The 13,474-nt window shown below is 45.0% G+C and overlaps 1 protein-coding gene and 1 long non-coding RNA gene across 2 annotated transcripts in view; one reads left to right on the forward strand and one right to left on the reverse strand.

Annotated features, from left to right (window-relative positions):
- Nucleotides 1–8,003, forward strand: part of Tekt3 (tektin 3) — a 33,302-nt gene extending 25,299 nt beyond the window's left edge. Inside the window, exons 7-8 of the mRNA NM_027660.1 lie at nt 250–404; nt 7,669–8,003. Of these exons, the coding sequence (NP_081936.1) occupies nt 250–404; nt 7,669–7,885 (372 nt within the window). The 3' untranslated portion in view covers nt 7,886–8,003. The remainder of the gene's footprint in view (nt 1–249; nt 405–7,668) is intronic.
- The window catches only part of Gm36926, a 29,148-nt gene continuing 18,828 nt past the window's right edge, over nt 3,155–13,474 (reverse strand). Inside the window, exon 3 of the long non-coding RNA XR_388733.4 lies at nt 3,155–3,356. This is a non-coding gene — a long non-coding RNA (predicted gene, 36926). The remainder of the gene's footprint in view (nt 3,357–13,474) is intronic.

A 13,474-nucleotide genomic window follows, 5' to 3' on the forward strand; every position in this document is an offset into this window, starting at 1 on the left:
CAGGCCATAAGAAAAGGAGCCACAACCAAAGGGCCCAAATGGGGAGGAGTTGGAACTGTGGAGGCACAGAGAGCAAGGTTGGAGATGCGGCAGGTGTTCTGAACACAAGGAGAGAAGACTGTGGAAGGTGCAAGGTTCTCAGTGAAGCCGCTCCCTCCTCCCAGAGATCCAGGAGGCACATAGGTAGGAGCGTCACGGTTGCTGAGGGAACCGCAACAAGATGTCGGCAGTTGCTTTTCATTGCCACAGACCCTGCAGGAGATCTTCCAGATTGAAATGACCATAGAATCCATCAAAAAGGCCATCAAGGAAAAGTCTGCCTTCCTGAAGGTGGCGCAGACCCGGCTGGATGAGAGAACGAGGAGGCCAAACGTAGAGCTGTGCAGGGATATGGCTCAGTTACGGTAAGAGTGTGCGGGGTGGGGGTGTGTGGTAGGGGTTGGGGTGGGGGGTGGTCAGAAGGGGAGTGTGGGTGGGCGGGCTGGGGTGGGGTGGGGCTTCCAGGATACAGCTGGGCTCTGATTAAGGAAGTTTTCCAATGATGGCAAGAATTGGTAAGAAGTCTTCTTTAAAAGTGTTAAAAAGGGGAAGGGGGGAGGTTAATGGGTTCAGTTTGGGAAGATGGAGTGGTAGTGAAGGTTGCCTGGTGGCGCGAATGTGTTTGAACTGATCACTCCGGGCGGCTGAAGTGGTAAGCTTGGTGCCCTGCACGTGGCGCCGTATATTTGTGAGAAACTGAACCGATACCAGTACATCACATGCCGCTAGCCTCAGTTCAGTCGAAGCATTCACAGCGGTGTTTGGGTTTCCAAGCATTTGGAGTCCTTGGTTTCTAGAACATCTTTCTTGGTGCAGACATTCTGTGGTTTCCCAGTGGAGAGGAAGGCAGGGACTCATCAGAAGAGAGACTGAACACACTGCAATGCTAACGGCCCCTCTGAACTCGGTTGCTGATTGCGGTGTCTTTTGCCCTTGATACCGGCTCTTGCTATAAACGCTGTCCATTCCCATGGCTCTTAGCTTTCAGTGTAGAACCTGTTAGATACATGAGATAGTCAACATGCTTTACAATAGACTTTGTACTGGATGCCTGCTGATTTTGCGCGGTTGCAGGCTATCAATGCCCTGTATGCGTTTAAAGTAGGCAAAACTGAACTTTAGTGGTCAATGGGTTAGGTGTACTAAACACATTTTACATTTCCAGCTTACCATGGGTTCCTTAGTACATGCCCCATCCTAAGGTCAGACAGCAGCTATACACAAAGGACCTTCCCAGATTAGCTGTGTATCAACCAGTGTAGCACCTTCCAGGCTCCTGAGACACAGATTGTTCACCCAGGATGTCCCCTCTTCAGAATGGGCTCTTTCCACACCCTTGGATATTTGGAATAAGTTGCCCTCTGCTCCAGAGGCAAGACAGCTGAAGTGTGTCTCTTGCTGCAGGAAAGCAGTTGTTAGGATTAGATGGTGAGTTGTGGCTTTTTTTGTAAGTCTGTTGTATGCTGAGGGTAAGCGTGTCTGCTCACACGTGGGAGCAGGGGATTTGCCCATTTGTGCATTTGTGGAGGCCAGAGGCTGCTAGTATGTCTCCTAGTCTCTCTTCCTTTCTTTTTTTTTTTTTTTTTTTTGCTTTTTGAGATGAGGTTTCTCACTGAGGCTGGAGCTGGCCATTTCGGGCAAGGTGCTAGACAGGGAGTCCTAGAGATGCCCCTGTCTCTACCTCCCAGCACCAGGGTTATAGGAGTGCACAGCCACACTCAGCTCTTTTCATGGTTCCAGGGATCAGAAATCAAGTCTCGGTGTTTGTGCACCAAGTCCTTCACCCGCTGAGCCCTACCTTCTCCCCAGCCCTCTTTAGGCAAATATTATTAGAAGAAGCTGAGCTGAAGTTTCAGGGTTCAAAACAATTTCTGCAGAGTCATCAAAAATGAGGTGGAGAAAATTCTTTAGACTGCAATTAGATACACACGGGGTGTTAGGTTTGGTTTTGGTGCTAGGATTGGAACCTGGGGCCTTGGGAATGCTGTATGTTCCATCATGAAGGCACACTCCAGCCCATAAACACTTCTTCTTCCAAGTGTGCATGCCTGTGTGCATGTGCGTGTGCGTGTGCGTGCGTGCGTGTGTGTGTGTGTGTGTGTGTGTGTGTGTGTGTGTATGTGAGAGAGAGAGAGAGAGAGAGAGAGAGAGAGAGAGAGACCTGTGTTTTGCCTGTTGTGGTTGTATATGCGTGTGGGTATGACGTCTGCAATCATCCTGAATCGTTCCACCTTATTCAATGAGCGAGGTCTCTCAATCAAACCCAGAGCTGGCTGATGAGCTGAGTGAGTTGCTCTGAGGAACACACCCCAACCCATCCCCACCCCCAGCCTTCTGCTTTCCCAGACTGGAATTACAGGCTGCCTTCTATGCCTCCTACCTGGCTTTTACATTACTACTGGCTACCTACCCTTTGCTCATTACACTTTTAGGGCAAACATTTCAACCACCGTAATGTGGTTTTGAGTGACGACTTAATGTGAATCTGGAGTCACCAAGCACGGAGCCCTCCCCCACACCTTGAGAGGCTCATTCCCCCCCCCCCCCCCCCATTTTAGAATGCTGCTTTCCCAGCTAAAGACCACTGGCATTTTCTCTTGTTTCCCTGTCTGTCCTCTAATGTGCCTGCTTCCTCTGCTTCCACATTGACTCTAGGACAGAACCTGCTTTTGTCCCTTGTTAGGCTATCCCTGCCAATGGTATTATTTGGAGAAAAGCAGGTTTTCTTTTTTTCTTTTTCAAAATTGATCACTATGAAAGCAACCTTTGGTCTGTCTAGATTGAGAAAGATCATAAACTCAGGCTGGGAGTTTGGGGGATGGAGAAAAATTGCAGTTTTCATTTCAAGACTTAATTTCATTTAAAATATTCTAAGCCGGCTCTTTCAAAAGCAGTTCGACGCCTTTTTGGCATCGTTGGTAGAAATCCAGAGAAGGTTCTGCTTGACTTAAATCTTGATTCTAAGACAAAACAAATAAACTATAGCAGACATATTTGTATTTGAATGTAAAATGGTTTTCAAGTCTGTAATTAAGGAAAAAAAAAAAAAAAACCCAGCCTGGACCGCCTTCAGTAAAATAGTTTTCCAAAATCAGCCAAGACCATGGAAAGTGGAAGTGATGACGTGTGTCCTTGATGGCGATGTGGGTTTCTGATGGCTGCCATTGCAGGGAGGGATGCTCCTCTGCTGTGTACACAGAGCTTCAGGTAAATGAACTCTCTGAGGCTGCTTCCTCCAGATCTTCCGTGTCTTGTTTTGGCATTGATTCTTTGGTATTGTCAGTTTCTCTCCGTGAGTTTCCAAGACTAACATTTGCCTACAGGGAGGAAGGACACATTAGGGTTCAGGATTCCTTCTGAAGCCAGGCAAGACTGGGAGAGGAGAAGCAGGTCTTGGGGGCGGGGTGTGATAAACAGCATCCAGTGTAAGCCCCACCCCCAGCCCTCTCCAGCAGCCCTGAAGAGCTGGTGAAGTTTTTATATGCTAGGATCTTAAATAAACACAAAACAAAACAGAAACTTTCTTTTTAACCCAATTTGCTGTAAAGAGCAAAATGTATCATTTCAGAAGATTTCTCGGACTTTGTGACACTGGAAGGGAGAACCACAAGGTCTTTAACATGAGATGTTACCATGTTTCTGTGGCCTGAGCAGCTGTGGCCCTTTTTTTCTGCTGCAGGAGGGTGGGAGAGATGGAGCCCAGGTTGTTAAGCACACTAGGCAAGCAAGCGCTCTACCAGAGTTCCACCCCTAGTGATTGGTTTTTCTGAGCTACGTTAACTTGCGTATCTAAGGCCAGCCTTGAACTCAGGATCCCTTTGCCTCTGCCTCCCTGGGACTGGACAGCATGCCAGCAGGTGGGCACCCTTTATTGGGGTCTTCCTTGTCTAAGACTGGATGCAGTTTAGTGTGTAAGTGGGCTCCTCCATTTCCTGTTGATCGTCTTGGGTCTGAGTCTTATTCTTAGTGCATCCTGTAGATTTAGAACTTCTTGCAGCTCCCTGAACCCTGGCGCTGCCGCCTGCACCTAGAATGCAGAAGTTGATCCTCATCCCACGCATACCTTTGTCTTGTCTATAAGCCGCAGGGCAATTTACAGGATATAAGTGCTGTTCCTGCTGAATGATGTTGCTTCCTTGTTGTCTATAGGGAAGATATTCCTAAATGCCCTTGGCTTGTTGGCACGCATGACTGTAGTGTTGGGCAACAGACTAGTCTCAAGGACCAGAAGTTTCTCTTCCTCTAGTGTTGGAGGTTGGCCTTCTTTAAAGAGCTCAAGAGACAGAAAAGTTACCCTGGTTGAAAAGATAGCAAAGGAATCCCCTGAGGTCAGAGACTATGGGAGTTCACTGGAGGGCTGGTCTGCAGAGGAGTGAGGAACGGATGGGAGTAGGGCCGAGAAGGGTGGGGGAAGTAGGAGAGGAGGGGGTGTTTGCAAGACAAGATGGCTAGTTTTTATGACCGGAGGCTGTGAGGTCTGGGGGAGGGGGGTAAAGTCAGTCAGAAGTTAGTCCAGCACCCAAAAGGATGAGGTTAGCATTACCTGAGATGGGGCACACAGGTGACACAGGGTGCTCTCTCACATCCCTCCTCTGCCAGCCTCAGAACCTGTGGCTAACCCAGGGGATGCATCCGGGAGGGGAAACTCAGAAGATGACTGGGGGTGGGATTTCCCTTAGGGAGCTGTGAGAAGATCTTCATTTGTCATGGAGATGTGTGTGTGTCAGTGTGGAATCTTATCCAGATGCCTTCAGGTAACTCCTCTTAAAAAGTCTAAGAGAGTTAGAAACAAAAATCTCCTAATTGAAGCTCCCTGATTGGGGGGTGGGGGGGATATATTAGTTCTAGGACACCCTCAGAGATGTCAAAATTCACAGGCACTCAGGTCCTGTATATTAAATGGTATAGTATTTGCTATGAGCACTTCCTTCTATGTGCATGAAATCGTTTGTATATTAGCATAACCCAACGTAATTAGTACTAAAATAAGCAGCTGCTGTACTGTGCTGTTTAGGGACTCAGGGCAAGAAAGTGGGTGTGTATGCTGAGTAAGAAGCAAAGAATCCTAGGCCGCTGGCTCCCACGACCTTTCTCCTCCTTCCGTGATTTATCTGAGCCATAGATGTAGAGGGTACATTACAGGTGCACTTTTAGGTAGGTTGTGGGTCTCTGTGGTGCTCCTCACCCGGATGGTTAGAGGAGCCAGCTATGTAATGTATACACGAATATGCTCTAGGATGGTAAAATTCATAGTATGTGTATTGTACTAGGACTAAAAAAAGTACTTGGCATTAAAAATTACTTGTTTATTTGCTATAGACATTCAGCTGGGCCAGCATCCTGTGTATTGTCTGTAGGGATTACAAGGAAGAAAGACAGTGAGACGGGTCATCTCAAAGGAGCCCTGTGTCCCGAGGCCACCCTCCTGGGTCTCTGCTTCTGTCCTCTCATTGAAAGGAATAGAAAGGGTGGGGACAGGAAATGGGACCCTGTTTCTTAGGACGCCACCCAGACTCTGTATTTCCTTCCCAGCTTCCAGGATGGCCTTATAGTGCTTATAAACACATGTGGGCTGTGTACCCACGAACAGGACATTCCATCAATCCTCTGGGCGCAGAGTCCTCATCTGTGAAACAAGGACACTGGGCTTCATGACCCCTGGTGGTCCTTCTCCAGCTGCCAAGTCCTGTGAAGCTACATAGTTACGCTGTGTTCTGGTGCTAATGTGGTTTGGATACATGTCTGTCATGGTGAAACCTTTTTCCCTCTAGGGATGCCTCAATCCTTACTTGGTCATAGGCACTGTTCTATTCAAAACCGTTTCTTATATATATATATATATATATATTCCATGCCCTTTCAATCTGCCCCTGAGTGAAAGTTTGAAGAAAATACACTTCCATCTCTGTACCACCCGTGATGCACATCCATCAGGATCCCTGAGGGCGGTGTCAAGATTTCCCTTGGATATCCAAATCCACAAACATGAAATCCCTTATGATTCAGAATTTGCATATAACCCATTGATATCCTTCTGTGTCCTTTTCATTCATGGAGAGATTATTTGTAATGGCTATGCAATGTAAATCCTGGTTGTTACATTGTGTCATTTAGGGAGCAAGAAGATAACATATGTTTAGCATGAATACATTTTTTGACAAATAGTTTAAATCTGTGACTTACTGAGTGTGCATGCAGAGCCCCAGATACAGAGGGCTGACTGTAATCAAAGTTACGTTTTCAACTGAGTGGGATCCAAGCGGAGTGTTTAGAAGTGGCTGCTGGGTATCGTCTGATGTCTCCATTTGCTCATAGGAGAGTGGACATGTGTCTGGGTTTGTGTAGGGATGTAAGAGTAAGCTGTTTGACCTGGCATGACACTCAGAGTGGGACTCACATGGAGAGCAGTCCCTAAAACCGACGACTGCCTTTTTATAACCTGTGCCAGGTTTTACCCTTGAGTGCTCCAGGGGTGTATCCTGGGGGATACTATTGGTCAAATCAGTGGGTAATTGCTCTTGGGAAGAGCAATGGTCTAAATATAAACATGGTAGAAGAAATCCCAAAGGGGAAGAAGGAAGTTGGCCCAGTAAACACTGAACTCTTATGTGCAGCAAAACACAAACAAAATGAGAAGGCAAACAGTTACTTAGGGACAATGGTTTCTCCAAGCAGACAGAAAAAAAAAAAAGCAGGGCCACTATTTCCAGAAGCTTGCATAGCAGTTATGTTTATTTATGCAAATGTTGATAAGTAGCAGTGCTCTGGCAGGGAGATGAGCAAAGACTGAGGCAGCTTAGAGACCAAATGCAAAAGATACACAGGCCTTTAGGCAAGGTCTATAAACAGTACAAACCCGGAAGCCTGAGACGGACCTGAACTGTGTCAGTGAGGCGGAGCTGCTCCAGTTTGTGAAGACACTGTCACTTACTTTTTGTCCTCGGGGCTAATTTTCATCACTACGTAGAAAGAGCATCTGTGACAGTTTCAGAGTCACAGAGTACGCAGCGAGTGGCATGTACCGTCATCTTAATGTCGTGTCAAGGTTTGGTAAATTACAATGTTCTGACTTGAGATCTGGGAGGGTTTTTTTTTAACCTAGGGTCTCGGTGGGGCATTATAGCGTGAGGAATGTCCCTAACTGAGATATGGTAGGAGGTTGAGTAGAATTCTATATATTAAAGGCTCCTTTCTCAACCCTACAAAAGTCATGTTCAAGACTAAAGTAAAAAGTATAAAGTCCCACCTAAGTCAAGAGGTTTTCCCCTCACATTTGCTTTTTAATGAAATACCAGTGTTTATAACTTTTTCTTTTACAATATTGTGAGTAGCATCATACATTCATGTGTGTCCATATGAATAAGTATGTCAGTATATGGATGTGTGTGAGTGTGTGGTGTGTATAAGTGAGTGGAATTTTAGTGTTATCTCAGGTATATGTTTAGATTATCTTTTGGGTTATAGACTATAATGAGGTTGACAATAGGGGATGATTCTGGTAATTCTGGAAGCATGCATAGATATATGCATCCCTTGATATAAAAAGTACTTCTGACATGTCCCTTAAATCAGCTGGGGACAGACTGCCTGAGTGTGCCCGTCCACCTAACCATGTGCTCCCTCCTGCAGCCTTGTTAACGAGGTCTATGAGGTAGACGAGACCATCCAGACTCTGCAGCAGCGCCTGAGGGATTCGGAGGACACCTTGCAGTCCTTGGCCCATACCAAAGCCACCCTGGAGCATGACTTGGCTGTGAAAGCCAACACTCTGTACATCGACCAGGAAAAATGCATGAGCATGCGCAATAGCTACCCCAGCACCCTCCGGCTGGTGGGCTACTGCTAGGGACCCTGGGAAGAGTAGTTTTCAAACTCCTAAAAAGTGGTAGAAGGAAAACAGTATCTCAGCATCTAAATGAGTGTTAATATAGTCACTATTAAAGAGTTGTGTTCACAGAAACACCATGACCTTGTTCTGGATGGCCTCTCATTTGTGCCTAAACCTTAATTCTCTGCTTTCTGGGTTCTGGAATAGAAATAAGGAAATGTAGTCGATCCACCCAAGAAAGTAAATATGGGAGTCGAAGGATTCTCACCCCTCCATAAGTAATATGGATGAGCTGAAAATGAAGACCATTTTATCCTGGCAGTGACCAGATCCTGAGTCATAATGCTGTAAGCAACACTGAATGTTCTCTAAAGACCTGTGTGTGAAAGTCTTCACCACCCAGTGGGACATGGTGGGACATTTGGTATGTGGATCGAGGTAGAGCGCCTTGGAGCACGAGAAGCACAGGGGAGAACCTTAGCCTTTGAAACTGATGGCAGGATGCTAACCTCCTCCCATATCTTTTCCTTCTTGCCCATGAATTCTTGGGCATTCCTCAACATTGCCACACACTCTGAAATGGGAAGCAACAGCAGAGAGGGGCTTCTTCTCGTTTCTCACCTTCTCCTCTCTCTCTTGGTGTCTCTCTCTGAATCTCAATATGCTTACCCTGCTTTGCCATTGCCCACTAACTCCAGAATTCATGTCTCTCCCTCCTCCTGGTCTTCCTGTCTTAGTCCATGCCCTTTCTCCTTAGAATATTGGCTAGTCAATGTCACAAAACATTGTTAGATGCCAGAAGGGTAGATGTACAGATGATAAGCTTGTACATTTGGCTATTTTTTGTGGTCCCAAGATATCATTTTAGAATCAAATTATAGGTTTTGTCTTGTTATCCAACAGTTAAAAGTTCAACAGAATGTTATAATTTTATGAGTTTTACAACTCTGAACTTAACACATCTTTTATTTGTTATGTGTTTTGGGGGAATCTTTCTTTTTCCATGAAATATATATATATATATATATATATATATATATATATATATATTGAAGAATAAAGACATAACACTTACACTCACAGGAAAGAGAGAAGTCTTTTTCACTTTGGTGTGTATTCCTGGCATTACAAGAATGTGACGGGAAGAAAAAAATGTAGTTCAGACAGAAAAGGCCCAGTTTTCTTATTTTGGTAAACTGTGGGCAAGGCAAGATTCTGTAAATAAACATCTGGGGTTTAGTCTGAAGCATGGTGGCGACTTCATGACGGTAACTGCAGTAGTGCTGAATTCTACAGGCAGCCCAGGCTCACGCTGTGTTCTCATGTCTAAGAATCTCAGGACTGGAGTAGCTACAGCACCCGATCTGGCTCTCTCTGTTTAAACTGTCTTTAGTATGATGTGAGTCTGGAAGGATCACTGGGCTGCCAAAGGCATCCATTTACCCAGGCAGCATTCAATTTTAGAGATGTGTGTAATTGCCTGTAAATAGCCAAGCTGCCTATAATTTTAGTAATTTCTACTTATGTCTCTGGAGAATGTTATAAACACCACTCAACTTGGCACTTCTGCTTCCTAAGTTCATGCTTTAAATAGGTGCACAGTGGGGACTGAGTTTAAGTTAGATGGTTTGTTTGCTTGTTTGTTGGCATTGAGAACAGGGATGGACTTCTTACCCGGGTGTACAGGCTAACCTGGAGCAGTGGAACTCTGCTGTTTATCCTGTTGCCTGAGACTTTCAACCTCCCTTCTCCTAGCCTTAGCCCTCAATGGTTCCTAGAGGGGCCGTATTACCACAGCCTCCGACTGTGCAGGCTAGCCACCCTTGCCTAGTGCTGATGGTAGATTCAGAAACCTAGCCTGTCAATTATTCATTCAGTCACAGGGAAGAGAGAGAGAGAGAGCTTAAGTTTGTCACCAGAGACTACAAATTGACTTCACTTTGCCACTCAGCTCTGGCCCACTGGCAGTAATTATGCACGATGTTGAATTGAGAAAGCATCTCGAGGTCATGTAAGAACTCAGACCCTTACGAATCTAAAGGTCCAGATGAGAGTGCCATCTGCATGGGGTCCCAGACAGTGGAATGTCCACAGTCACCCCACTTCTCCAAATGGCTTAGAATTCTTCCTCAGCTCGGGTTCTTAAGAAGAGGATTCTGATGTATGATGGATGGGTGGCTTGTCCCCCTGGGACCTTGCTATTTGATAATTTTGCTAGGAAACTCTTCCTTCTGCCCATGTTTTTAAAAAGATGTATTCATTACACTTATATGAGTACACTGTAACTGTTTTTCAGACAAATCAGAAGAGGGCATCAGATCCCATTACAGATGGTTGTGAGCTACCATGTGGTTGCTGGGAACTGAACTCAGGACCTCTGTAAGAGCCTCTTAACTGCTGAGCCATCTCTCCAGCCCCTGCCCTTTTTTTAAAGGAAAAAAAGCCCTTTAACTACATCATCATCATAACCCAAAAAAATCCATTCAGATGGCATAGCGGTTTAGCAGGGAGGAGCCTAGTGGGGACCAACAACTCTTCACTCATCTCAAGACATCCCTGCCCTATGTGAAGAGACTCAGAGCTGTAAGGAAACCCTTTTCTCAAACATTTCCCCTTTCTGTAACGTGAAGGCCAATATCCTTATAAAGGTTCTGGTCACTTCTGGTCACTTCTGGTCACTCAGACATAGGATGTCTTTTTGACTTCTGCAAAATGAGGCCCTCCTTGTCAGAGAACCTGCTCTCTAAAGAAACCTAATACTTTCTTTTTTAAAACTTCCATCAATTAATTAATTTATTTACCTCACAGCCTGATCACAGCCCCCTTCCTCTCCTCCCAGCCCCACCCTTGCAGGCCCTCCCGACAGAGCTGAGGGGCAGAGTTCGTTGCCATAGACATATGTCGACTTCAGGAGCCTGCAAACAAACAGAAGTTCAAAAGGAACATTTTCCTGGAGCTCTGGTAAGACTGAAAAGCCCCAAACTTCTGAACTGGTAAAGTATTAAGTTTGAAAACAATAAAAGAAAAAAATAGACTGATTATTTAAAAAATTGTTGGAAGAAATATTTACTTTAAAAATAAAATGGTAAAGTCTCTGAAGAAAGGAGGGAGTAAGAAAATATAGTTCAAAAGGGACATATTTTCTATGTTAAAAATGGGGAGGGGGAAGCAATAACACAATGCATCAGAATCCTAACTAGTTTTCAATAACAACTCCCAGTTTTATCTATCCTTTTAAAGAGAGACATATATAACAAAACAGGCTTAGATAAGGAGAGAGACAGAGGAGACGGAAGAGGAAGCTCACCATGAGGCAGGATGGACTATGAGAAGGACACATGGCACCTGAGGGTGCAAACGGAGCCAAGTAAGGCTCAGTTGGCAAGTTATAGGGCAGTTATTTGGTTATTAATTTTCTAGCTGGGTTAGAATAGCTCAGAACCTGCTCAGCACAGTGCCAGCAGGTAGTAAATAAAATACCAGGTGTCTCTGTCTTTTATTCAGGAGCTAAGGGGTAAAGAATAGGGCAGGAACTCCCCATAAAATAACATCAACATTTGCCACCCAATGTGGGACTGGCGCTGTCTCTGACTGGGTTGTAAACTTTAGTATCCCTTTCCCATAGCTGGCCTGCCTTGTCTGGCCTCAGTAGGAGAGGATGCTCTTAGTCCTGCTGTGAGTTGAGAAACCCAAGTACTTTCTAATATGAAAAATCTGTTTCTGAGAAATATCTACTTACTCATTACCAGCCAGATGTCCTCATTTCCTGACCCCAACACATTTCATGGGCTATGCAAAGACAGAGTCTCAAAACTTAAAGATGAGGAGCAAGGTTTAGCTTTCAAGACCCAAGAGCATCAATGTTATGTAACTCCTCTGTGGGGTAGGAAAGCTTCCTTGTTCCCTAAGGTGACGGTTGAAGCTGTTAGTCAAGTTCTTGAGGGAAAACAGTTGTCCTTGCAAAGTTCCCCACCTCGATGATGAACTGACTTTGGTCACTTGACCTACCATGCAACAGAAGTAAGACAGTTCTGGGTCTGGGCCTGACCCTTGAGAAATCCTGGAAACTTGTGGTTTTGTGCCTTTGGTAACTTAGTAACACTTGAGAGCTCTGGGGCCACTGTGATGTGCGGAAACCCAAGCAGTCACATAGAAAAGCTCACATGAAGGACACTTCCATCCGTGGCCAGCACCCCCAGGTGAGTTCTCAGCTCAAGTAGAATCATTAGAGATCTTTGTCATCTTTCAGTACCACACCTAAGGCCATGTAATGCTAAAGACTCAGCTGTGAGTTTGTTATACCCAGAAGTAATGCTAGACCTCACACTATTACCCTGTTTCTAATTAACTCAGCCCCACATTCAAGCCTCTCCCAAGAGCATCCCAATGAATGAAACCCAACACATCGTAGGAAATACTATAAGCCTCTGAGACTTTATAATACAATACAACAACTTTTCATGAAGTTGAAGAAGCAACTAAAGGTGATCAAACTACATCATGTTTCTGGAATCATGAAAGGTGACACCTACCAGTAGACTGGATTTATCTGACTGACCAAGGGTTTCAGACTTGCTTTTAGAAAAGAAAACACAGAAACTTCTAATGAGTGAAAGCAGTGGTTATATAGGATGTTACTGGTCTTATTGTTCAGAAAGGGAGCCATGGATGGAGACAAGCTAGTAAAGCAGGAGACAGCACACTGCTTTCTGTCTCGCTATGACTCACATGCCCCACCCAAGGGTGTTGCCACTCTATAAAGGAACGTCTGGTAGCAGCCATGCTGTTCCTGGTCCTCGGAAGGAGAAACAGACAAAGTCACTCAGTGGCCATGTGCCATGGAGCTACACTGAAGATGGCAGTTTGATAGATTTCTGGTCAACTTAAGTGAGGTGTTTTAACAAAAGACAAATGACTGGTTTTGTTCATAGGGAAGAATTGGAGCATGAGTCAGACTAGGTAGATATCCCAGCAGTTATAGAGATTGGTCACAGGGCTTTCTGAAGACATCAGTTCATGGAAGCTCACGTCCCTTTTCTGAAATGACATCACATTTGCACATAACCCATGTGTCTCCTTCCATATACTATCATCTTTTTTAGGTACAATGCCTAGCACAATGGAAAGACTATGTAAACAACTGCTATACTGTTTTGTTTAGGGACTGAAGACAAGAGAGTCTGCATGTTTAGTGGACGGCAATTTGTAAATATTTTCAGTCCATGGTTGGTTGATCTCACAGATGAAGGACTTACAAACACAGGATGCAGGCAGTAACTGTAAAATATAAAATAATTTTTAGGTAAGAAGACCTACTTTTTTACAGTGCAGGTAAGAGGTGACCACAGAAAGCTTACTTTACCAGACCTGTGTCTGTGTAACACAAGTAGAAAATAAATTTGTGCATTTTTAAGCACCTGACTCTTTTGGGCTGTTTGTTATTGCATCAGAACTGACTAACACAGCAGTCTCTCTCTCTCTCTCTCTCTCTCTCTCTCTCTCTCTCTCTCTCTCTCTCTCTCTCACAGACACACACACACACACAGACACACACACACACACACACACACACGCACACACACACCCTCACACAAGAGCTGAGTGTAG

This window comes from Mus musculus, chromosome 11 (assembly GCF_000001635.26).
Source record: "Mus musculus strain C57BL/6J chromosome 11, GRCm38.p6 C57BL/6J".
NCBI lineage: Eukaryota > Metazoa > Chordata > Mammalia > Rodentia > Muridae > Mus > Mus musculus.